We start from the raw sequence: 27986 nt of genomic DNA on the forward strand, positions 1-27986 counted from the left end.
AACGAGAAGATGTCAGCTGAGCGCTGATGATGCTAAACAACGTTGTCGTTGGAAGAAATGGTAACAATTCATCATTCTCTGACTTATTAGCCGTTGAACATGATTGTTTTTCTTGACGAATTGTTGTTAATATATTTTGCATGGTTGTACAGATTTTTTCTTTAGTATGTGATATGACTGCATGACTTTCAAACTTGTCATGATAAATGCAAGTTCGGATTATATTAGAAGAGGGAGTTCTCGTATCCTCTCAGTCCCAGTAATAATGTCAGTCCCTATCTGATATACGCAGTAATCATCGCTCCATTTAGGCTCCATTCAGGGACGATTCAGTTGTTCACAAATGCCAAACGAGTACATCAAACATTTGCCGATGCAGAGGAGAATAATATGTATGTTGAAAATGTAATGCACTTTATAAAGTGAACTTGGTTTCAAAGAATAATCGGCCAAATAATTTCATTGACATTTCTTTGTTTAGATTATTTGACAGTAGAACTGCACCATAGTACTTATCAAGTTTTTTTTAAATGATACTTCTCAGAAGTACTGCTTTATGAGACTTATTATTAATGGTGCATGTTAAAAGTCTATTAACTTCTGTAACCATGGTAAATGTCATGCATATCACCATGATCACACTTGATAACATGATATGTTCCCCTATCTTTGTACTTGTCTAAGGATTGATTAATTTAAACCTCAAAACTGAAATATCTATGTCATGTGGTACACTCCCAAACATTCCAGAAAACATACTACTAACAAAAATACTTCTTACGTGATATGTTTTGCCAGGTATTATTCTAGGAAAGAATACTGTGTGCCAGATAAGTCTTTGGCAAGTGAATGTAACCCTTAATTTACTATTGTGCACACACAGCTGACGTAGTGCATGTGATGAAAACCTTTAAGTTTTACTAATTTCAACAATTTCCTGCAACCCATGTATGCAAGTTCAAATTCATGGTTTCTTTTGTAAAAATTGAAGTAGTTGTTGGTGATTATCAGTGTTATCAGTGTGTTCAAGTAAGTCTCTGCATATAGTAAATCAAAATATGACTTTTTGTACCGCTCAGTGCTTCTACCATGGTGATATTTACACAAAGTGTGTCAAGTCAGTGTGCAGGTTTAGGTTTTAGAAACATCTCTCAAAAGTCATGATGACAAAAAGAATGTGACAAACTATTACTTTGTAAGTGTAACATGTTCATCATTTTTAACATGGATTTTCCTGTCGTGCTAAGCTGCAAATTTGACAGATTGGATTCAGAATGTGGAGAACTTTACAGAAGTAGGACATTCATAATCATAGTTACGCTGTGAAGATGTGTGACCTGCTTTTACAAATATTAAATCTGTTATCACTTACATGTTTACTGTGGTTACTCTGTTTACACAAGCCTTCAATGTACCCAAGACTTGTAGTAGTTTGACCTAATAAGATTAAGTTTATCTTATTTGTTTATATTGTTTACCCTGAGGGAATACCTTGGAACAATACTTCCAAACCTAGTTTGTTGGTGATACTACTAATTCTAGTCCATTGTTATTGCAATGTATATTGTGTATCATGGCTAGTCTAATCCTGTTCTTTTATCTAAATCCATCCAGCAGTTAACTATCTGTACACAATTCAGTACATCATGACATGATGGTTGGTATATACTCTTGAGATCAGGCAGTTAATTGTCAAGCAGCATGTCTGAAAAGTTGATGAATCCCACGATGAAATAAAGTGTAAACGTTTGGCATTGGAAATTTAGCTAAACATTTCTGATGTTTTTTTCTACCTGTAATTGATTCAGAAAACAATTCTAGCGGAAAATATTGTTGTTGCCGTTTTGCAAATTTTGCTTGCATGACCAGAGTTTTTGTGGTACATGATTATTTTAACTGTGAATAATGATTATCTAGGGCAGTGGTGTGGCCTAGAGGTTAAAGCATTTGTTCATGAATCAGAAAGTCTGGTGTCAGTTGCCCACATAGTATGTACAACATGAAGCTTATTCCTGGTATAACATAGCTGAAATATTGCTGAAACTGTAACACCCAACTCACTATCCATTAAAGTTAGAGGTGATTATTAGGGCTTTTTTCTGTAGCAAGACACTGATGTGAAAACTGGTGTAATCACATAGTTGGAATATTGCTGAGTATAGCATGTAGCTACAAGCACACTCACTTGATTATGATATTCACTGTTGTTGTCATTATGAATTGTGATATTCCTGAAATTAAACAGTTATCGTCATCATATTCGTATTCACCATGCACTTGTTCCTATGGTTACTTTTCGTACTGAGACCAGTGGGGTAACATAGTAGTCCAAGCATTCACCTGTCTCACCAAAGATCTGGGTTCAATTCCCCATATAGATACAATATGTGAAGCCCATTTCTGGTGACCCCACTGTGATATTGCTGAAATATTGTTAAAAGTGGTCTCACTCACTCTCACTCACTCTCACTCACTCACTCACTCACTCACTCACTCACTCACTCACTCACTCACTCACTCACTCACTCACTCACTCACTCACTCACTCACTCGAAGCCTAAGCTACTTTTCTCTTGTTTCCAGAGTCAACTGATACATTCCAACCTTGGACAATCATGTCAAATTAAGGATATTACCTGTGTAAATAAGGACATTTAGGACACAATCATACTCTACCGCTGCCCATTTGTTAGTTAAAGTATCCATCTGTGATAACTGTGGCTAGTCAGATTGCACCATGGCTAAGTTCAAGGCTCAGATGCTATGGGACAACATTGAGAAGGGGGACCTGTCTGCTGTACATGGACTGCTAGAGAGTGGAAACATCAACCTGGAAGAGAGAGATGAGGTATCGTCATGGCATGTTTCACAAAGAGAACATTGCATTCCTACTTTCATTTCAGCTACCATTTATGCCTTAATAAGTGCTTTGGGCTCTTAGAAAATTAACAGTGATGGCCATTTGTTAAACCATATTTAAGTTCAGTGCTGAACTTCATTTTAATTGTGATCATGTTAGTCTGTCTATGCACAAGACCATGTATCACCTGGTGAACCTGCAGTGAATGACGGAGGTTATCTGTTTTACCATGGACCTGCGTGTTAAAAAGATAATAGTCCTTTGATTGTTGTCATAAGTCCATGTTTTAACGTATGAGTTAACATAATCTTGTGCTAAGCTCACTTTCTTGAATGGGGACAACAAACATAAGTGAAAATAACATGACATGTTTCAGTTCTTAATAACAAGTTGGCAAAAACAGGTCAAAGAAGTGAGTTTGTGCTACATTTTGATCCTGTTTCCAGAATGGTCAGACATACCTGATGCTAGCTAGTGAGAAGGGGGAACTACACATTGTGCGAGAACTACTGGATGCAGGAGTAGACCCTAATGCTGTAGATAATGTGAGTATATATAATACTTGAAAGAACTTAAAGAACTACTGATTTATTTATGTTAATAGAATTCATCTGTAAAATCCTTTCAATTGGGATGTTCTTAAACTATTTCAAACATGTGTAACATCTGTAAAATTAATCTACATTGCTGCAGATTCTGCGAAGTAACAGACAGCTCATGTTATGCACTTTAAGTGTGTGAGAATAATTTTATGCAGCTTTAAGCAAGAACTATCATGGCAGGTGGGGAGAATCAAACAAATCTGTGGTGTGCCGTGAAAGCTTTAACCACTAGGCTACAGCACCACCCCTTTTACCATGTTGATGAAGTGACAGTATATGAATGATTTCCCCAGGACAACTGGAGTGCATTGCTCTGTGCTGCCAAGGAGGGGCACCTGGAGATTGTCATAGTCCTCCTGGAGAAGAAGGCTTCCATAGAACATAGAGACATGGTCAGTACCTGCTTGTGGCACATCAGTCATGCTCCATCTTAATGTCTGGTTTCATTCTTTTTAAATATATTTTTGTGTCTTATGATTAATGAAAAGACACAGCTTAGAGTGTGAAAGGTATCTCATGGTGCTACAATGGTGTATCTACTGTGAAGCAATGTCATAGCAGTTGTGGGGGATATAGAAACGAAGTTGCAGGGGATATAGAAATGAGTTCCGTCCATGTGTCCACAATACTTTGTCCAAAACATATCTCCTATAAAAAAAACTACAGGTGTTAACCAAACTTGGTACACATGTCAGGCATGATCCTTAGATGTGCCCTTTTGGGATTAGACCCAGATGTGAATTTTATTCTTTGTGGTTTCCATGGAAACATGACTTAGACTGTGTCTGTGAGGATGTCACCTTGTCCAGAGCAGATTTCCTGAACTATACATGCTAGCGTCATCAAACTTGGTACAGATATCAAGCATGATCCCTAGATGTTCCTTTTGGGGTTTACACTCAGATACAAATTTTATTTTTTATGGTTTCCATGGAAACATGAATTGGCTGTGACCATAAGCAGATCTTCCAAACTATGCATGCTAGCCTCATCAAACTTGTTATATATGTCAAGCATGATCCCTAAATGTGTCTTTTTGGGATTAGACCCAGATGTGAATTTACTTTTTGTGTTTTCCATGGAAACATGACTTACACTGTGAGTAAGAGGGTAGCATCTTGTCTGGAGCAGATCTTCCTCGAACTTGGTACACATATCTACCATCATCCCTAGATATGCTTTTTTTTATTAGATCCAGATATGAATTTTATTTTTTTGTGGTTTCTATGGCAACATGTCTTAGGATGTGGCTTTGACGATGTTAGGATGATGGGGATGTCCAGAGCAGATCTTAAGCAAACTTAAGCTTTATCAAACTTGGTACACATTATTACCATGTTCACCATGATCCCTAGAAGTGCCTTTTGGGGGTTACACCAGTATGGGAATTTTACTTTTTGTGGCTTCCATAACAACAAGTGTGACTTTGACTTAAATTGGTTGTTGTGCTCTTTTAGGGAGCAGAACTTTGAAACCATTCACTGTTTCATCACCAAACTTGGCACATAGGTAGATCTGGTGTTTTAGTGGTGCCTTTTGGTAGGTTTGGATATCTGACTGATATATTTTTTCTGTTTCCATGACAACAAGTTTGACCTTGACAGAATTTGGTGGTAGTGTACTCCCACTCTGTTATATGTAATCATAATTAGTAGACATATTCATGAAGAGGATTTTGCTTTTGCAGGGGATATTGATGACTTTGTCTTCTTTTTATTTTTCTTGTTTTCTAGAGAAATGTTTTGGACTTAGTCTTAGAAGGGAGGGGTGGGCTTCGTTTCCGCAGAACTCAAAAACCATTCAGTATGTTTCTACAGCACTTGGTAGATATATCAAACAGATCTTGAAGTGCCTTTTGCTATTTGCGCAGTTTTGGCATTTATGTTTTTCATGATATCCATGGAAACGATTTAGATTTTGTCAGAAAAAAAATCAAGTTGAACTTTAAATATTGGTCAGATGAATTGTTCTTTCCAATTTATGGGGCCAAGGGGAATTTGTCGTCTTCTGGTGACTCTTGTATATTATAGTTTGGTTCTGTTTTCTTTTGGTAAATTTATTATTCTAAAACAATTTAACCTTTCATCGTATTGCAAGTAATGATTAAAATGTCATGTTGGAGACAGTTCAACATGTTAATCTTCTTCACATACATACTGGAACTAATAATAACAAGTTCTGCCATCGACCAACAGCTGATTTAACACAATGTGAGTTTGCACAGTTTCATAGAATTTTTAAAAAAAATATGCTCTTTGCATGACTAGTATACACATTACTCATAAACTCCAGAACATCCACAAGCCCCTAGTTTAACTGACCATGCTGTCTATGTTACAGTGTGGGTGGACGGCCCTAATGTGGGCCAGTTACAAGGGGCACTCCATGGTGGTACAGGAACTCCTAGACAGAGGTTCTAATGCTAATGTGAAGGCAGAGGTAAGTTTTATGTGGGATAGCCCAGGGGAGCATCCAGGTTAAAATTGGTCCCAGCAACCAACACTGCATTGTAAGGAGGTTTTGAAATGTACTGGGTGGTCAGGCTTTGTCTTTTGGTTAATTGCATGTCATGTTAACTTGTCAGCTTGAACTGCTCATAATATCAATCAGTGGATTGTTTACTCCAGTCTTTGTTATTTACAACCATCATCATGCAGTTGAGATATTTGTCAAATTTGGAGGGTGTGGTGTTAAACAACAAACAAACTCATATAGGACGACAACTGAAAATATCAACTTCGTTCCATGTGGGATTCCAGGGAAAGCAGGTCCTTTGTACCCTATGTTTGCTAGCAAAGACAATTGTATTGTTGCATTATTTAATCTTGCTTACTGTGTGTCATTGTAGCATTGTGATTCTATGTGAATGTTATCAATATGATCAACAGATGCTCTCACTGTGTTATTATTGTATTGTGTTCCTCTGTATTGTTTTTATTAAATGGAATTGTATTCAAGCTAAGATATTTGATTCCACATACTTTAATTCTTAATGTATTTGATAAGTTACATAATCTGTTTACTTAAGTTAGATTTTGGTGGTATGTCTTTGTCTCATTCCTTGATGAAGCAGTTGGGCAACTGGAAAAGTTCAGACATATGATACTTCATTACCATGAACTGAACCACAGAAAAATTTTCTTAATGACTGACTGTTTATTAGTAGTGTGATATGTTTTGAGACATGTTTTGTGGTAATGAATTGCTGAAAGCATGACAGGACATGGACAGTTTTTAGAGAAGTCTGCCATGTTTTTTGCAGCACAACATGACATGTCTAGCCTGGGCCAGTGGCAGAGGTCACACTGAGGTCGTCAAGAAGCTACTGGAGTGTGGTGCCAAGGTCAATGCCACAGACAAGGTAATACCTATATGAAGGTTATCTTGGACAGATTATGATTTCACAAGGAGGACAGACAGGACTTTATCAGTTTCAATTTTTAATTTAACTTTGATCATCAGGCATGTACATTGACTGCAAGTCAGGCAAAATTGAGAGATGAGAGAGGCACTCAGTAAGCTGCAGAGATAGAAGCAATGAAGCATGTGAGTCTGTGATATTTGATTGGTTTACCAAGAAATTAAATTAGACCAAGCCAAAGGGAATGCTGCTTCCCTGTTGTTGACTGGCTGATAACAGGGTGTACAGGGCTTGCTGTGTATTGTGGTTTGTGATGAAAAGTGTCCAGGATTTCATATCAGTCATGTACTTGGTTTTTTGTTAGTGACTAGTGGTTTGATGTTACCATGGTTATATTTTTTAAACATTTGGGAGCATTGACTTCAATATCAGTTTGTTGTTTAAGAGTTTGGAACACAGAAATGGTGTGCACATGTTGCATATTTCCAGTGCACGTAGTGCACAATGTGGACTCAGGTTATTAAGTTTAGGCCTCCTCCATAAACACAACAAACAATAGAGTGAGTTCTTAATGAATGTAGGTAAGGCTAATGCCTACTGTAATTTTGTCACAGTATGGAACAACACCACTCATCTGGGCTTCCAGGAAGGGATATCTTGAGATAACAGAATGTCTGTTAGCCGAAGGTGCCAATGTGGATTCATCAGGAATGGTAAGCCTATCAGCAAAGGAAACAGAACTATGTATCAATGTACATTCTTTAATGACTAGATATGCCTACCAGTTTACCTTTGAAAGTGCCCATTTAACAAGAAAATATGTATCAAATGAAAGCCATTAGATAAAAAAAAGCCAAAACAATTCCATGTCATAAGTGTTCTAAGAAACATGACTGATGCTTGGTAGTGATGAAGTATTAACTTCAAAATGACGCCTACTGATTTCCCAGAAAGATTGTATTAATGTCACCGTGGTAACAGTGCCATGCTGTATTTAAGTAGATGAAGTTAAGGAATACTTAAAACTATTGTTTTTGTCCACAGAATGTATACTTCTTTATTTGAACATAATGGTACAATGTGCTGTTGTTTATTCAGAACTCATGGACACCGCTGCTTGTAGCTACTCAAGGTGGCTTCCTTGACGTTGTGCGTGCTATTCTGGAACACGACCCCAATGTAAATGCAGTGGATAAGGTGAGTGTTGCGCTTCTCTGTTGCCATCTCAACTGATGACCAAATATAACAGTATTTCTAAAGCAGTGTGCTACCATGGTAACAGTGTTTTACACACTTTTGATTCATTCATCATGTTCATTACTGTGTCAACTAATTTCTGTTTTGTTTGCTTTGTACTGAAATGGATCATAAACTGTTGGGAATATGCATGCAGAGTATATGGAACAATATTAAAGTATATTTTAATTAGTTGTGGAGTAATTTAGTTCTATATTAACAATAACCTGATAATGGTGTGTTGCATGTGATTACGTCAGTTAATGTTTTTTGGGGGTTTTTTCATGATAAGATTGTATCTGTATTTATGTTTCTATTGGAAGTTAAAAATCTGTAAAACAATCTTGAATATTATGCATCAGGGAACACATGTCCATATGTAATGAACCGTAGGGCCATTTCAGGGGCCCTCACTATGATAATGCTAAGAATTATGACTTAAAGTGACATAAAACCACGCACACTCACTGACACACAATTAATGGGGTGGTGAGCAAAAACGCAATACTGTTTGCATGTAGAGTATTTGGAGCACTGGAAATAATTTTAGGATGAGGGGCTATTATAGGGACCACTTTGTCATGAAATGACAAGAAGTTGCCATGATTTACCAAAGTGACAACTTTTTAAAGGCTTGTGACACATGAAGGGAGGTAACTACCATATGGCGTGATTTCAGGATGCGCTGACAGCTCTGGCTATTGCTGCCAAGGAGGGGTTTGTGGATATCGTACATGACCTCATGACCAAAGGAGCCTATGTGAATGTAGCAGATCGGGTAATTATTGTCTTGTATAATTGATGCATACTATTACATTCTGTACTCAATGTTATTGTTATTGACCAGAACCCTTTCATATCTGATACCAAATACAATTGTGAAGACATGGAAAGTGAAACAAACACAATTGTAGTTTCCCATACAAGCCAAACAGTGTCACACAAGCACTTGATTTCTCCTCTCCCAACATTTCTAGGCTGTTACTAGCAGTGTGTATTTCTGGTCTATTACTAAACTTTGTACATTTCAAGGTGTTATTAAGCATTGTTCATTTCTAGTCTATTTCTTAACTTTGTGCATTTCAAGGTGTTATTAAGCATTGTTTATTTCTAGTCTATTTCTTAACTTTGTACATTTCTAGGTGTTATTAAGCATTGTTCATTTCTAGTCTATTTCTTAACTTTGTGCATTTCAAGGTGTTATTAAGCATTGTTTATTTCTAGTCTATTTCTTAACTTTGTACATTTCTAGGTGTTATTAAGCATTGTTTATTTATAGTCTATTTCTTAACTTTGTGCATTTCAAGGTGTTATTAAGCATTGTTTATTTCTAGTCTATTTCCTAACTTTGTACATTTCTAGGTGTTATTAAGCATTGTTCATTTCTAGTCTATTTCTTAACTTTGTGCATTTCAAGGTGTTATTAAGCATTGTTTATTTCTAGTCTATTTCTTAACTTTGTATATTTCTAGGTGTTATTAAGCATTGTTTATTTCTAGTCTATTTCTTAACTTTGTACATTTCAAGGTGTTATTAAGCATTGTTTATTTCTAGTCTATTTCTTAACTTTGTACATTTCAAGGTGTTATTAAGCATTGTTTATTTATAGTCTATTTCTTAACTTTGTACATTTCTAGGTGTTATTAAGCATTGTTTATTTCTAGTCTATTTCTTATCTTTGTACATTTCTAGGTGTTATTAAGCATTGTTTATTTCTAGTCTATTTCTTAACTTTGTACATTTCTAGGTGTTATTAAGTATTGTTTATTTCTAGTCTGTTACTAACCACTGCACAAGTCTAGGATGCTTACTGACCATATGATTGTGTTGTGTGTCACTAGAGATCTATGTTATCTCAGTGTTTTCTTCAAACTCTGTGTGTTGCCAATGGTATAGTGTAAACTGTGTGTATATGTGTTGTGCCAGTGTTGAATTGTGAAATGCATGTAGGTGTAATGCCAGTGGTGTAAGTGTATTATAAATTACTATGTGTTCGCAAGTTCGATTTATCATGTGTCTGAGTTAAATATCAAATGAGAACGAAGTTCAAGTTTAATATTGAGTTAAGTATCAAACAAGAATGAAGTTCAAGTTTGATTTTTAACTCAGACACATGATAAATAAATTGCCAACCCGTGGGTAAATACAGAGAGACAATATGTGTACACTCTCGTGGTCAGTGATGACCATAATTTGAGCTGCACCGGTGACACCTCAACAATACTGTGACCTAGTGGCACAGATAGAATGACTTGTGTACACTGTGGATAGACTGTCTCTCTTGCTTAATGATGGCTTGGGTTTCTGGAGAGTACTGCCAAGAATGGAAATGTTGCATCACCAAACTGCGTTGTCTAGTGTTTGTTTACAAACTATGCAAACAAGAAATAACAGTTGGTGACATGCTACTACGGATGCGCATGGTCCAGTCTGACATAGAAAAATATGCCTACAGCACGTGACTGGTTTTGACCAATGGGTAGCCGACACTACTGTGCAAGTCAAGTCAGTCAAGTCAAGTATGCATGTGAGTGTGTGTGTTGCCAGTGTTGTAGTGTGAACCGTGTGTGTGTAAACAGTACTCTGTGTATGTATTTTCTGCCAGTGTTCATGTGAAATGTGTGCTTGCATGTGTGTGCATGTGTGCATGTGTGTGTGCTGCCATTGTTACAGTGTGTACTATTGTGTGTGTACTGCCAGTGTTACAGTGTGAACTGTTACCTGTGTGTGCATTTGTGTGTCCTGCAAGTGGTACTATTTTAATATGCGTGTATGTGTGTGTGCTGCCAGTGTTACAATGTGAACTGTATGTGTAGGCTGGGGACACGGTGCTCATCCATGCTGTTAAAGGAGGACACTCTGAGGTGGTGCGCATTCTGCTGCAGAAGTATGCTGACGTTGATGTTGAAGGATCAGTAAGTTGAACACTGTCACTGACCATTTAGGCAGGTCTGGATTATGTACCAGCTTAATTAGGCATGAAATAAAATATTTTGATAACATCATTATAAATCAGATCTGTTGCCAAGGCTATCAAATATGAAGTAATAAACTTTTGTCATCAACATCTCAATGTCTTTTAAGACATTAATCTTAACTACATTGTGTTGTGAACTTGAACCAGAGGACTACTGGTATTAGTGATCTGTATTCATTTTGTGTCGGGGGCAGCAATGAATAAGTTACAACACTGAATGGGATTGGTATATGAGCTTTTTCAGTACGTCCATACATTCATCTTTGTGTCTGTGACAGGAGGGGAAGACAGCACTGTACTGGTCAGTGGAAAAAGGTCACACTGACATTGTCAATCAGCTCCTGGAGAGCCAGCCTGACCTGGAGATCAGCACAAAGGTCAGGGTCATACATTGTCCATTTTGTCACTATATTCTTTTTAATTTTGCAAGTAAATGTTCAAATCAGTAATTCCCTAAGAGAAATAGCTCTGATTCATTAACAGCTGTTCATTACATGTTTGAAAATCTGATTTAAAAGGATTGTAGGAAATGTCTTACAAACAGACCTAAACCTTACATGATAGTATTAAATCTAATTTTAAATATTGTAGTGTAGTCTGTAGTTTTCATCTTGAGTTGAGTAAAACTGTTTGGTTGCATACACTTTGCAACTATATATTCACCAGAAAAGAAACTATTTGTGTTAGTACAAGTGATAAGTTGAACTGTTTCAGGATGGTGATACCCCTCTACTGAGAGCTGTCCGTAACCGGAATGAGGAGATAGTCAAGTTACTTCTAAATAAGGGATCTAAGGTGTCGGCCACAGATAAGGTACAGTAGATTTTTGCCAGTGATGTTCATTGGTGTTCATGTTTTATTTGGTCACGACAATGCCATATTACTTTTGATGTGACAGTAAATTTTAACTCAGTCTATATCCATGTAAGAATCAGTTGTTATCACTTATACATTTGTATGTTTCTAAGAGAGGTGACACAGCTCTGCACATTGCCATCCGTGCAAGGAGCAAGCGTATCACTGAGCTCCTTCTACGGAATCCCCGTAATGGACGCCTCCTGTACCGGGCCAACAAGTCAGGGGAGACACCATACAACATGGACACGTATCACCAGCGAGGCATACTTACCCAGATCTTAGGACAGAGTAAGACAAACGTTACTCAGGCCATTAATAATCAGAATAGGGCATTCCTTGCCATCACATCACAACACTGTGATTTTCCTGAAGCATGTACACTGCAGAGTAGATTTTGATGTGGGATCCAGTCTTCACTTAGCACTACCTGATATATTTTTTTTTTTTTCTCATTTGCTAAATGTGAATTTCTTAATCTCTTTCAAAATGTTTTAGCACAGCTTTCATAAGTTTTAATACTTCAGGGATTGATATGCATTTATTGGAATCACGTCAGTATTCAGGAATGAGTATAGGTTGTCCTACAGAAGGTTAATGTTTCTGCTCGTTTCAGGGAATCTGAATGCCACTGATGCTGAGAATCTGTTGGGTTATGAAATCTACAGCAGCGCCCTGGCTGACATCCTCAGTGAGCCAGGACTCGTCACCCCCATCACCGCTGGTCTGTACGCCAAGTGGGGCAGCGGCAAGTCCTTCCTTCTTGGCAGACTGAAAGGTAGCAATGGTGGCAGTACTGTTACCTTACTGAATAGACTTGTTAGTGTTGTGGTACATTATCGATAAAAGTATATGACACTGATGAGAAGATAGGAGATTACCTTGTGTAGGACAAATGCTAAAGCTTATGGTTTGAATATGAATCCTTTGAACACTATAAAAGAACCAAATTCTACAGTATTTGATTGCAATTCAAAATGGTCTTCTGATCAAACTCTTGTTTTAGATAACATTGAAAACAAAGTTTAGCACCGGAAGCTATTTTCTAAGTATTTGGTCATTTTCAGTCTTATGTTTTGATCTTTCATAATTTTTCTTTGTTTTTAACCATTGCTTTTGTCATGTTTATAATCCTAACCTCTTATCTGTATCAACCAGAATTGATCAGAATGAAAACAGTTGTCTGATATAACTATTTTTAGGTGAGATGAAGTCATTCACAATGCAGAATGTGCAGGAGCCTTTCTCTTTCAACTGGGTTTTATTCATCATACTGTTCCTGATCAACGCCATCATTGGAGAAGTGTTAGGTCTGGCAGTGAGATTCGAGGTTGGCCTTGGAGTGGGGCTTGGACTCTTCCCACTGGAGTATGGATTCCTGGGTGAGTGATGCTGAATATCTTCCTCAGCATGGTCTCTGTTCTCTGTGAAATGTTCTCAACATGTGCTACAGAAAGATGCACATGTATTCATCTCAACCAGCTATCTGTAGTGAGAGTGTGAGTGTACTTTTATGTGGCTTTTAGCAATATTTCAACAATATCACGGTTGGGGACACCAAAAATGGGCTTCACACATTGTGCCAATGTGGGGAATTGAACCTGGGTTTTTGGCGTGATGAACGAACGCATTTAACCATTAAGTATCAAACTGCCCACTCTTTGTAGCTGTACAGCACAGAAGTTATGTTGTACCTTTTTTAAAGTTTTGGCCTTGTTATTATCTTTCAGTTCTCTCAAAATGCGTATTTGCCTCTACCTCATGGTCAGTAAAATTTCTGATTCTATCAGATGAACCGGTTTGCAAAAAATTAACCGCAACATACTGCTTGTCTCCCCCTTAAGATCTTCTGTTCTTACTTTGTCCCTTGCGCCTCTAAGAATGGAAACAGATATTGATTAAATTCTTCAGCTGACAAATAATGACAAAGATCACAGCAGACTTTGGAAGAAGAAACCATCTACATCTCAAACAAATTTTCATCAAAATGTAATGAACCATGATTACAAGTTGAAAACACATATATAATACGTAAATTATATACATAACTCGTATTATTAAATCAAATAATGAAATATACAGACCGAAAACCATATACAGCCAAATTTAGATGATAATCTGACAGAACAAGAGAGAAAGTGCCGTATAGGGACCCCAAGTCACCCATGCAACCTTCCTACTGGCAAAGAAGGAGAGAGTGGCAAATATGGCTGGTCATGTGGCCAATATTGGTGCAAAAACATAGAAGGGAGGCTAACCATGGGTGAGTGTGATTAAATGCCCTCTTTTGAAGATTGAATTTCAAGTGTTCCACAAACGTTTGAATAGAAGAGGGAGACAAGCAAACAAGCATGAGTCATGATAAGTATGAAATGGAAATTTTATTCAGAAAATTACATTATGTGATTGCGGAGGATGTATAAGAAGCACTGTATACCTTCCCCGTCAGAGTTTGATAGTCATGAAAAGTCTGTATTTTGTCCGTCAGGTATCCTGAACATCTGTGCTCAGAGATATGACATGAACTTTGCTGTAAGTCTGAGTCAGGCCCTAGGGGAGAAGCAGCACCTCATCACGTTGCTGATAAAGATGCTGTTCTGTAACCAAAAGAGACGCTCCTCCACAGAGAAGATGGCTGCCTCTGTCTTTTCTGTCAGGTAAAAATTTTAAGTTTACATTGTGTTTGGTTTTTTGTTTGTTTAACGCTGCAGCTATATGACAACAGTCTGTAAATAATCGAGAGTGGACCAGTCAATTCAGTGATTGATATCATGAGCAAAAATGAACATGATCATGATACAGTGAAATGCATCAACCAAGTCAGTAGCTACCTAATTCTGTAAGTTGCTTCTGACATGGCAAGCTTCAGCATAGGGTGCTGAAGCCTAATTCTAATGTGGATCTTTATGGATCTGTACCTTGTGGGCTAATGTAAACACTGCATGGGAAACTAAATAATCAGGTTTCTTCCTTCACACAGGTTTCTGTTTTCTGAATGCACTCGACTGACCAGTGTGGGAGGAGAGAAGTCCCTGGCAGCCATGATAGCAACTTTGTGTGAGGCTGTAGAGAATGAGTATGGTATCTTGGTGTCCCGACTTTTTCGTGTCTTCAAACCTCGTACTGATCGTAAGTTGTGAATTACTCTTTGTCACCCATTCTGAGACTTTTGTTAGACATGATGGTTATATGGAGTTGGTTTGTTTAACTGTCATAATAATCACTTAATTACTCACTGCATATGCCAGTTGTAGAAACATTTCATAAAGCACTGAGTGCACCTGAGAAGATGGATGGACATGTTTCCAAAAGTGCTTTTGACTATTAATACATGCCAAAGTTAAAAGTATTTCGTAGACCTAATGCATCAAAGATTCCTGGTTATGCTGAGTGCTAGGTAATGTCAAGTCATTTACCTTCGCTTTGATTTTATGCGAAAATATAGCATCTTGACTATTGTGTTGTTAGGACTATTTGAATAGTCAATCAATCAGTCAATCAAGTGAATAATGCATAACAGACATTTTTAGTTTTAACAAACTCTGTCCTCTGCAGCCTCAAAGGGCAGGTTCAAGTCCATCTGTTGTATCCCAAACTTCATCTTTGTCATCATCTTCCTGTTGGTGGTGGCAGTCGGTATCGCAATGGTTGTTGTCTACAACATCTCCAACAACACAGCAGTCAATGCTGTTCTCATTGCGATTGTGTCAATCATTGGGCTCACCCTCATCAGCAATATCTACACCATTGCCCAGGCTACAATGGCACTGCTTATCTCTCAGAAGAAGCGAGTCCTCAAAGCAGCTGATAATGTAAGGATGTGTTGTTGTGAGCTTTTGCTTTTGTTGCCCCTGTTGGAATTTCAGGTCAGGATAGGTCCTCAGCAACCCCTGTTGGTCACTAGGATCAGGTTATTACAATGCATGACCTGACTGATAGTGTCTTATTGTTGTGACTGTGAATCTTTATTATTAATTATTAATATATTTTCATGCATCTGTATGTGACCATGGTCATTGTTGACACAGTAAACTTCAAGGTGCAAATCATGTAAACACTGTTGATATCTAGTAATATAACTGATAGTATTAATAATGATGGAAGCATACAACTTGATGGACTTAGCAACTTTTAGAATGCCGATCAGACTGTTGAAAATGCTCAGACATTTTAATCTTCTTTATGTAGCTTGATATGCTGAAGATGGATGGCTTCATGCAGCAGCTGAAGCTGGAGGTGGACCTGATGTCACGTATGGTTAACTGCATGGACAACTTCACCAAGCGGCAGACCCGGCTTGTGGTCATCGTGGATGGTCTGGACAGCTGTGAGCAAGATAAGGTTCTTCAGGTCCTCGACACTGTCAAAGCACTGTTCTCTGATGACAATGCTCCATTCATCACCATCCTTGCTGTGGATCCACATATCATCATCAAGGGCATTGAGCAAAATCTGAAGTCAACGTTCCTGGACACCAATGTCAATGGATTTGATTACCTGCGGAATGTTGTACATCTACCGTTTTACCTTCAGAGTCAGGGTGTGAGAGTTCAGAGACAGGAATCAGTTGGGCCAAGTAATTCTTCTCAAGAGAATCAAGCTGAGTCCCCAGGCAAACTGTACAAGGTGAGCAGCATTTGAAAAAAGTTGTAGCCTAGAAAGTTTACTGAAGACTAGGGGCTAAGTACAAGAGTCTTGGTAGGTCTGAGAAAGTCCATGACAATGGTTTCATGTGAACTAAGACACACTCCATGGCATGTCTTACAGTGTAGTTTCTTGGCTCGCTCCTCTAGCACAACAACCCTTGTGGTGTTCAGAGAGAGGGACCTTATTGGTACAATCACATGGCCACCTGATACTAATGTTCAAAGATGGATTAGGTATTGTCAGTGTAGGTATCTGTGTTTCATTTTGCCTTGGTTTTTCAGGGGTCCCACTGTATCAAATCTGCATAAGTCCAGACTAGTAGAGGCAGTAACACACACACATAGATGCACAGTGTTTTCTAAGTGCATTGAGTGTCAGTATTTAAGCCTCCTTTCAGCATGGTGTGAACACAGAATGCTGTGTAATGGTGGGTCTGTTTCAGCACCAGGATTCCATCTTGTCCACATCAAGTGAGACCTCCAAGTATCCCAGAAAGAGAAGCAAATCTGCCAAGTTCGGGAGTTTGACTGGGTCCCAGGGAGGGGTCAACACATCATCCTTCGACCTTTCCTCTCAGGTTGTGAAGAATGACTACTTCAGTGACATCAATCCGCGGAGTATGAGGAGATTGATGAACATCGTGGCTGTCACAGGTATGGAAGCCTTAGCTTTGAAAGATAGATGCTGAAATGGATGGATGATGAAACTAAATTATCCATTAAGTTAATTGAAATATGGATCTGTTTGTGAATCCCCTCAGTTTATTCAGAATTTTTGGTTCTTCTGGTAACCATGGTAACATGCGGTGTGCTAGAGATGAGTTTTGAGATGTTTTTCAGTGACAGTAATAATTTCTGTCTCCAGCTCGACTCCTCCGGGCGTACAACATCGACTTCAACTGGCATCGTCTTATGGCATGGATCAACATCATTGAACAGTGGCCATATCGTGTCTCCTGGATCATCTACTATTTTGAGGAGAGCGACTGTCTTGACAGATCCCAGTCCCTGCACTCTGTCTATCAGAAGTAAGTTTCCTCTAGTCTTTGTCTAGTTCTTGCCGTGGCCCATCAGTGTTTGATACAGTGTTCTAACTTTGTCAGAATATGTCCCGAGTAACATTTGCTTGTCTCCCTTAGGGATATTTACATTGCAAAATAGATACCATGTACCTTGATAGTCTTGCCTTAAGGTGTCATGTCTCTACAGTACTTGTCCCCTTTTGGAGACATCAGGGCAGAATAGATTGTTAGTACGTCTTGCAAGTCTTAGGATCTTGGGTCAGAATAATTCTCCAGTATCTAATCGTTGTTTAAGTAGACTTTGGTGTGAATCCAAGGGAACCTTAAATACAGAACTGAACTTAATTCCTTGCAAGTGGAATCCATAATTTGTCAGCTTGTTGACAGGGTTAACCTGCCAGGTCATGTTTACAAAAAGGCTGTTGTTTGACTCCCGCCACTTGCTACTGAGACATTTTATTATACTCTGCATATATGATATTTTTCAGAATTGCACCAAGAGTGCCTGCTTCAAAGGATGTTGACCCTCTTGTAGAGATAGATAGAAATGTTCGCAAGCTGGAGGCATTTTTAGCCAGCAAGTCTGGAAACACACCACTTCTCAACGTCGGTGATCTGAGGAAGTTTCTTCCATGTACAATCAACCTTGACCCTTACCTTCGAAAACTCATTAGAGGTAATTCTTTCGTAGGCAATAAGAAATTTGTGATTCATAGAAACATAGAGACATACAATAATAACAGTTTAATAACAGGTGACAGTATATTAACAGATGAATTATAATTTGGCCATAGGTTTCACAGTTATGACATATGCTTGTAAGACCCGATTAGCTGTGGGTCAGGTTTGACAACTGGGATGTTGTGCACCATTCTGTCCTGAACAGTGTTTGTGAGAGGCATAATGTAATAGACTTATATGAACAGTACTGATTGATGCTGTTTGGGGAACCACATGTCAGAATGGTTCAATTCATTTACCAATGAAAATGGGCAAATGATATAAATATGATTTTAGTTAGAACTGATCATCTACAACTTATTCTTGTCATGAAGGGTGATTGAGTGGATCAGGTGACCAGGCTAGGTTACTACTTCATTGCTTGTTAATGTTCTCCAGAGTCATGGACTGATACTCACCATATCAATCACAGCTTTCATCCAGATTCAATTATTTACAGGCTGTTGCCATATAGTTGAAATATGCCTGAGAACAGGGTTAAACTGTAAAAGATCAAACAAGCAATAAAACTGAAACAAAAAATTCTCCTTCCCTTTAGAGATGCAACACAATGCTGACATTCAGAGGACAGAGTTTGGTCTAGGTCCTGTGTACCCCCCTCCTCAATCAACTCCCTTGCTGGGAGTGAGAGATAGCGACTCCACTCTGCCCACCAGAGGGAGCTTTGTTGGTCTACAGCAGAGAGTTCCGTCTGCTACATCCTTCACTGGTATGATGCCTGGTCACTTGATGCAGTATGGACCAATGGGGATGCAGGGTATGATGCCGATGCAGTACATGGCCCATCCAAGTCAGATGACTCAGAGCATGGTGAACCCTCCAGCACAGGGTTCAAGATCACAGCCACAGGTGTTCTTTCATGTAAGTATTGTGCTGTGCACAAGCAGCAGGACTGATTATTGTGATGAAGGGGTAGGAGGGGGCAGTTGCGGATGGACCATCAGGTCAGGGTTGGGGATCTTTTCTTTATTGAATTGTAAATCCAGCAAAACCAACAAAATATGAAGATAAAAGAATTTTAGCTTACCTTACCATAGGTCTATGCATATTACCTCAAGCTTTGCTTAAGAGAGATCAGACAGTTGTTGATCCGCCATTCCCTCAAATGGCTACCTCAGGTATCGAGGAGTGTATAGGCACAGAAGTGGCGTGATCTCCTCACCCGTGCAAGCGCGGATCATTCAAAAATCACTTTTACTTCAAGTGTCCTCGAGTGTGGACGTGTTTCTGATTCACTAGTAATATACCTACTGTTTTGGGTTTTTTTCTCTTGCTTTAGGTTGGTTCATATTTGGTAGGAATGGTTTGGTAGGAATGGTTTATTTAAGTTTGGGTTTAAGTTTAAGAAAAGATATATTTACTTCAGTCTTCACTTACCTGGCTACCTCTTGTGTCTTTTTCCTTTTAAATGTCGGGTGTTTCCTTCATCGTAATTTTCCCTGCATGTGTATGTCTTGGTGTATTAGTTGTAGTTTCTTGCACCATTATGCCTTGTTTTCACCATATTTGTTGATATGATTGCTAATTATTTTCTATTTTTCTACCCATGTTGGGGTTTTGTAGGGGCCTCCATCTTGGTTGTCACTGTCCCTGTCACGCCTATTTTGGCATGCTTATTGTTTTATAGGGGTGTTTCCCATTTTTGTGTAGGGTTTTTTCTTATTGCTGGGCTTAACGTACTTTACATTTTGCTTATCTCAAGAAGTGTTGCAGTTTTTTGTGTATGACTTGACAGTTTGTACTGTGTGCTGAGTGCAGATATCAGCCAAGGACCTTCTCCCTTGGTGCCTGGATTGTGTGTACAGTCAAGGAGCGCTATCATCACTGTGCACTGATATCCGTCGCCGTTTTCAAGGCTTTCCTTGTTGGCTTGAGAAGCAGTTCACACAGCGAAGACAGATGATGTCCCCCTGGCATCATCGTTGGGTTCACAGTCATCCCTACCAGAAACTCTTGACCATCGTCCTCTTTTTGTACCAGTAAGTACTGAACCAGGAGGAGTCTACACCTGTTAGTCATTAACCGAAGCCACAGTATTCAGACACTCATGTGGACTTTTCTCACCCCGACGTTCTTAGTCACCTGGAGGTGCAGAAGCGGTTCTTGTTGAAGCAGTCATCAGGTTCTGCCTTGCCCAGCACCACCCTGATGCTGATGCCAGCGTTGTCCCTTGCTTCAGTCATTGTGTCTTATTTGACAGTGCCTGCACTTCCCCTACTACAGCGGTGATGTTGTTGTTGGGTCCAGTGCCGGTGCAAGCACTGGTACAAGCACCGATAAAGGCGCTGACCTTGTTTCAGTCATTGTGTCATAAGCGCTGGCATTTGTACACCAATGCTCATGTCTCCACTATGTATGCTGATGTCTGCACTGACACCGACGCCAGCACTGACCACAACACCGACGCCAGCACTGACCCTTGCTTCAGCCATCGTGTCATAAGCGTCAACGCCTGTACACCTCTCCCTACTACGGCGTTGAACTTGTTGGATCCAGCGCCAGTACCAGTGCCGATGCCTCTTCTACCTACGCAACACCGATGCCTATGCCGTCTGGATGTCAGAGCTCGGGCTACTGCATACCTCGAGTGTCTTCATCTCATACCCTCTCTCGGGAGGAAGACTTACAGTGCCAGCTTGTGGAGGAGCATGCTTGGTTTGTAGAAGCCGAACACTCCCGGCAATCCAGCTCCCCCAGGCGCTGTTGCTCTCGGAGTCCTTGTCATAGCCATCGCTGTGGCTCGAGGTCCAAATCCCGTTCTACTCAACACTCTACAGATAAAGAGAGACATTCTATGTGCCTCACATGTGGGAGATGCCATCATAAATCCAGGCCTAGATCTCCCTGATGTCACCTCACCTTCACTGCTCACGTTCTCCAGATACTTCTTACAACGTTAGGGAAGACAGTCAACTGGCTTTGGTACAATGTTCAGCACCGGCTGCATCCTCTTAGCGACAAGGCACTAACATTAGGTCCCCATGTACCAGAATTCAACAACATTATTTATGAGGCTTCATTAAGCTCGTGTAGTACAGTCAACCTGTATCAATGTGGGGAAACGGGGCATTTGCTTCACAGCTCCTGTATTAAATGACCATGGTGTTATCTTCTGTGGAAGATCACTGATACAACTACCTGAAGAGCAGTCAACATACGGCAGTATTAAGTGGCAGAAGAATTTGCGCGGTTTTAATGAGTCTTCTATACTCATACTCACTCTTGTGAACAGTGACAAAGTTTGGATAGAACCGAATGCTAACGAGGGAATCACCAACTGCACAAGATTTCACAATGATCTCTTGGCTCCATCTACAATGTGATTGATCCTTGAAGTCAACGCCCTGTGCAGAATGATGCTAGTGCCGCATGTCAGGGAGTCATCTACAGATGTAAACAATCTTTTCAACGTTGGATAGGTTGCATGACAGGCTGCAGTCTAAACCGGCATTTGATTGTCTTCACGAGGCAAAGAGGTCTTCCACAGCTGATTCAGCGTTGTACATGTTTCTGGGTGTCAACAGCAACATAATTATGACAGTCAGCTGTAAGGAGACTTCACATCTTACTATGTTAACGATCTGATGACGAAGTGTTTTAGGTACCAACGTCTTCATTACAGATGAGGAGTGTACCTGTTCATATTATCTCTTCATGAATAGTCAACTGACTGAAACATTCCTGCAGCAACGACTGTGGCGTACACAGAACGGCGTCACATTGCCAGTAGATTGACAAAGTCAGACTTGAATGTGACACACATTAGATGCATTCCGGGGAAGGAAAATAATCGCAACACATGGTATTGAGACAAGATTCAAGCCATGATACCGTAAGCTCTGCTCTCTATGTTACCACTACGACAGTGGCAGTGTCCTCTTGGCCTACTCACCTCAGCATTTGAACCATCGGATAAGTTTTCAATCACGCCCATTGCTACGTTACTGAGACTTATCTGACACTACTAACTGCAACATTCATCTCTATGTAGATATGTTGCTACAAGGTTGGGGTGCCCATCCAGACAACAAGGTTGCAGGGGGGGATTTGGGCAAGCAATGCACGTACTTTGCATGTCTACCACCTGGAGATGAAAGTTGTAATCGGCATAGTGCGACATTGGTTGACTGCTTTGAGGAACAGGCTACTGTTGGTCTACACCACACCACTTGCCTAAACAGTCTAGGATCAACATGATCTCCCAGGCTGCTACTGTTAGTCTTTCAACTCTGTGACTTTGTTGACTACTGTAGCTTCTACATGAAGCATGCCTGTCTAAGGTGCATGCAATATCTTGGCAGACGTTGTCTTGAGTCCTTCACAAGCATCTCCAACAAAGTGGATACATCAGATTGGTGTTTCGTCTCATCAGTCAGACATTCAGATCATGGCGAATAGACCTGTTTGCCACCAGGTTCAACAGATGCCTACATTCGTTTCTCTAGTACCAGATCCATTTGCATAGACGACAGTTGCTCTATGCATCTTATTTGAAGGAATCAACGCTTATGTGTTCCCACCTCTAGTTTTCCTACCAGAAGCTATCCGAAGGATAAACAGATGACAATGCTTGGTCTGACTTGGGTCATTCCTACTGGCTAGGGTGAAAATGGTCCCAGTTCCCATTGAGGAACTAGAACAACCTGAAATCTAAATATTTTAGATATTAAAATACTTACCTTACCATAGGGCTGAGATTCCCTCCCAATGCTGGACACTCCTCCCAGCTCTGGGCTCTTCAGACCAGCTCTCCAGTAAAAGTGATATTTTGATGATTTATGCTTGCGCGGGTGAGATCATGCCACTTCTGTGCCTATACACTCGTCAGTACATGAGGTAGCCATTCAAGGGAATGGCGGATCAAAGACTGTCTCATCTCTTTTAAGCGAAGCTTGAGGTAACATGCATATACCTATGGTAAGGTAAGTATTTAAATGTCTAAAATATTTAGATTTTAGCAAAACTGATCAGTTGCAAGAAAACATGTTTAATGAGACAAACTTTGTTTTGTAACATTTTCGCCAGAAAAATGTTTCTTCTTTTCCTTTTTCCACCCTCATAACAATGATTGTTTGCCAAAGAATATGTCGACTAAAATCTTGATGTAGAGTTAAGACAAAACTACAACATGATTATATCACTTGCTTTCTCAACTGTATAATAATATTGCAACAGCAAGTTGTCCATCTCTGTACCATTATCTTCTCACAATCACTTCATCATGGCTTTGGCTGATATGGTGTCAGTTAAGACACAAACTGATATCTATGTTTTAAAAAAACAAGGTACAGTATTCGTAAGAAAATATTAATCTCATGTTCTGTGTGGAGTTGCATGCCTAGGGCATGAATGAAATGTGATGGGTTAGACTCTCAGATGAAGGTTCTAGGTTTTCCACTACAGTACCATGCTTTATTGTGTTGTCTGATGTCATTTTGTCAATGCCATGATATAAATTAAATGTTGTTCAAAGCTGTGTTCACTGTTTTTCAGGACCTTGGAAAAGATGTTTGTTTGAGTCAGCTAGATGTTGATTCTGTGTGCAACCTGCTCCATAAACTGCAAGGAGTCAACCAGCAGATGCTTCCAATATACATCGACAGTATCCGTGACAACAACATCAGTGGTTTAGTTCTTGCCAACTGTGATATGGATGAGTTGGGCAAAGTCATGGGCATGAAGTTTGGAGACTGGCAGCTTTTCAAAGTGGCCATCTTGTCTTTGATAGATTCAGAAGCATCACTAGCTTCAAGCAACACCAGCAACGATGTCCGTGGAGTAAACAGCAGTTCTTTCAACAACAAGTACATGGACCAGAGAGAGTCAGCACCAAACCTTGGGGAATCCAGTAAGAAGTTTGCAGCATCCAGTAGAAGCAAAGATAGCTCCACGTCAATGCCAGATCGTAACGCTCACTCAGAGGCAGAAATCATGCGAAGGGGGCGCTTCAAACGTACAGACAGTATAGTACAGCAACTAAGCTATGAGACTGCCATCTTGAGGGAAGCTTTGGAGGAATTTACTGAGGAGACGTCAGATGTTGAAGAGATGGACCAGAGAAATGATGAGACTGCTTATCCGATTCAGTACAACAGATCCATGTCTGAGGAATCTGCTGGTTACAGTATAGATAACTCCAAGAGAGACACCTCCCAAACTTTCACTGCAACAATAGAGACTCCATCTTCCATTGATAGATCTGTAGAGGGAGCCATGGGTGGTGAGAGGTTGTATCCTGTGATTGACAAAAAAGATGATGCCCACCACCCTAACCAAGACCATGGACACGTACAGACACTGTCTTCCAGCTTGGAAAAGCTTGCAAAACCATTCATTCAAGTTTTGGAGCATCCCATGGGCTACAGTAGTGAAACTGACAGGGTCCCTCTCATCACCATACCTACAGATAATGTCATTGAAGGAGCAACTGCTTGGTCATCGGCAGTCGAAGGAGGCCCTCCACTTGAGAGCCATCTCTTGCAAAATAACACCTCAAAGCATAAATCAAAGTCTGATTCGGATCATGAAGAATCTACCCTGTCAGAGCCCCGCATTGCCACTTTCTGCATCGAATCCGAGGATTCCTCAGACAACACCATGGGAAGTCCAACAGCCCCATCCCGTCGCCCAGAACCTAGGAAACGGTCGTTCGAGGACAGTGTTATTCAGTATTTCCGTACTTCACCACCTGCATCAGAACAAGTCAAAGCAAAGAAGAGTTTGGAGTCCCCCCCATCTGAAGTTCCGGCGGAGATGTCTTCTGGATCATATATTGTTAAAAGTGCCTCTCATCCTGACAGAATAAAGCCTGATGAGGACAAGGAATCCTTTGTGTGAGAACAAAGCGATAGGATAGGTTCCTGTGGCAACTTCCAATGTAATGACTATCTCCTAAATACATGACTTGTGTATCTATAATGGATTCAGTGCCTTGATGGCTCTGTAGGATCTGTATAGTGTATTATGTCGGAACATTAACCAGATGTTTACTTCATCCCAGATCTTATTACATAGTGCTTACCATTTTTTTTTTTCAAATCTCAATGTTTTTGCCTTACACAGGACTTGGTTGAAATTTAAGTTTATTTGTTAACTGTTACAGATATTTTGAGTATACTTTTATCAACAAGTATTGGAGCTTGGAAGAGACATAGGTTAGATTCTAATATCCTGTAAATCTTTCTTCTTACAATTGAGGTAATAAACTGTAATGAACAATGCCTACAAGGTAAACAGTGCCTCTGTCTAGGTTCAATATGCCATCCAGTGAAAATCATTTCTCTGTAATGTTATGGTAACTGATCATGCTAATGACATTCTGACTGTCTGCTGATGATTGTAATGCAGTTTCATTGTTTCATAAATTAACTTGAAGTATAGATTATGTTACTCTTCAGATGGTTGTGTTAACCATCTAAAGCCCTCAATTATTTAAGCAGAAGAGCTATCAACACCACTGCAGCAACATCTGTGCTACAAATATAACAAAATAATGATAAAAAATTACGCCCTTTTTGGCCAACTTACACTAAAGACTGTTAGTGTTTTTATGTCCATTTTATGAGAAAAATATGATCTATCACAATGAGAACTCATGACTTATTTGCGATGCACATGAAGTAGCAGTATACTACTAGTATATTTCATCAAAAGCTGTGTTCATTTTTTTCCATCAAAGTTGATGCAATCTCACATGTTTCAGTCTGTTTGAATAGTTGTGTTACTGTATGAACTTGTTTTAAATTTTTATTGCATAATGTTTTTTGTGTTTTAAAATTGACAGATTTTGTTTGTTAGTCGCTTGTTATCTCTATCATGACAAGTAATATATTGAGATAAGTTTTGTTTGTATCAAGTATTGTTAAATGTTTATACAATTTATTCATGCTTTTAATTGGAATTCCATTTAATTAGATTTGTTTATCTTATACTTATCCATATTGAGCTGATGAAATGATTGTTTTTCTATCTTGTGTTCTTTATTGTTTACATTTCACAATAGATTGCTTTGTTCAGATTTTAGCAAACACCCAGAGAACTTTACAAAAAAAACCAACCCCAACATTGTCTTAAAATGATTCTTATTGTAGAAGACTAACCTTTTATGCTATCAAATATTTGAAGGTAATTTTGAGACTAAACCAGTTATTGTGGGGCTTCCTTCTATGTCGAAAAGTATATCTAATATGAATGTGCATGTCCTTTTGTTTTATTTATTTGTGAACTTATATTTCAAGGTATAGTGAACTCTGTCCAACTCGGAATATGTGTTTTTTGGCATGCTGTATAAACTGGACTGAACTTACAGCCCAAGCCTTCAGGTATCGATATTAGAAATTTCTGTGTAACTTGGACTGCTGTCTAATGCTGACATTTTAGTCGGTCCCAAGCTGGTCTGAAGTAGACTGAGTGCAGTGTACATTATTTACATTTGCAGGTAGTCATCCCTGACTTCTTGTTCTGATCTCCTCTGTCTAATTTTTAATCTACAAAAGTGTGACTTCAGAGAAATGTTTGTTATACTAGTTTACTAATTATATTAATTGTACATAATTAATTTGATTGCAGATCAAAAGTTCTATTTAGGCAGACATAGTAACTTATGGCAGGTACAGTGCATCGATAGGTCTCCAGTCTTGTGCGATACAAAGATGGATATGCAGGATGTAAAAGGCTGAAGTACAATGGAATATAGGAGAGTTCAACATGGAATTGTGCCAGAACACTGTAGATGTAAAAACCTATTGACAAGGTTGTTTGTTGAAACACCAGTGTTTTTAGGAAAATAGTTTTGATGGTCATCAGAGCTATTCTTAAATTTGTTTATACGTTTTATAACTTGAACCACCAAGCAAAGACATAGAGCTCTTTTGGAACTAAATATACTTCGAAAAAGGGTTAGTTCAAAGCCACTTTGGCTGTGTTTCTATGACAGGTCCTGCACTGTGTTAAATTTTAAGCATCTCCATACCAAGACAACCTCTGGAATAGACTGAGGTAAGAATTGTCTCTCTGAAGCTTGAACACAATGTTATTGCTGAGACATCTTTGTCAATACGACCTTAGCATTTTGTTTTTAGTATTCTGACTCAAGAATAGCTCTTATTGTTATTATTCATTGAAGGAACAAGATCTCAGAAACTCCAACATTTATGTGTCATAAACTGAGAATTGTTGGATATTTTCAACCTCAGATTCAAAGTCTTTATTTTTCAGTGTAAGCATGTGTAAGACAGTGTGAAGTGTGGTAGTTTCGTTGTTGTTGTTGTGGATGATGATGATGATGATGATGATGATGATGATGCACAGGAGGATTTTTGTTGATGTGTTTGTCAAGACATTCCAGTATTTCTGAGTGTGTGTTCAGCTTCGCCCTCAATAATATCCTTGTTAAACAATCATGTGTGAACTGACATGTCATGAGCAAAGTTGTCAAGCCAACATTCAGTCTCCTCACTGACCAGCACAGGTTGCTGGGGACCGATTTCTTCCCAGAATTGCCATGGGTTGTTCCTGAATAGGTATTCCAAAGGAGGTAATCCTTGGTATACAGTTGCCCTGTGTTAGTATTGCTGCTCGAACAGCAAACCAGATAAAATGGTCAATTGTCCATGTGAAGTACCCTTGAGCTAACCCAAGAAGTATCTCTGCCTATGTATGAATAAACAGAAGTGAAAACATTGAAA

At 39.2% G+C, this 27986-nt stretch overlaps 1 protein-coding gene across 1 annotated transcript; it reads left to right on the forward strand.

The window, feature by feature from the left end:
- LOC137274476 (kinase D-interacting substrate of 220 kDa B-like) lies at nucleotides 1-27986 on the forward strand. Its single transcript, XM_067807678.1, has 24 exons — nucleotides 1-60; nucleotides 2584-2848; nucleotides 3307-3405; nucleotides 3756-3854; nucleotides 5803-5901; nucleotides 6725-6823; nucleotides 7438-7536; nucleotides 7922-8020; nucleotides 8739-8837; nucleotides 10876-10974; nucleotides 11315-11413; nucleotides 11751-11849; nucleotides 12005-12182; nucleotides 12508-12669; nucleotides 13094-13273; nucleotides 14380-14548; nucleotides 14872-15020; nucleotides 15447-15703; nucleotides 16080-16517; nucleotides 16981-17191; nucleotides 17403-17565; nucleotides 18048-18235; nucleotides 18839-19161; nucleotides 23794-27986. The coding sequence occupies exons 2-24, from the start codon at nucleotides 2738-2740 to the stop codon at nucleotides 25135-25137; spliced, it is 4863 nt and encodes a 1620-aa protein (XP_067663779.1). The 5' UTR covers nucleotides 1-60; nucleotides 2584-2737; the 3' UTR covers nucleotides 25138-27986.

The sequence above is a fragment of the Haliotis asinina genome, chromosome 2 (genome assembly GCF_037392515.1).
Source record: "Haliotis asinina isolate JCU_RB_2024 chromosome 2, JCU_Hal_asi_v2, whole genome shotgun sequence".
Classification (NCBI taxonomy): domain Eukaryota; kingdom Metazoa; phylum Mollusca; class Gastropoda; order Lepetellida; family Haliotidae; genus Haliotis; species Haliotis asinina.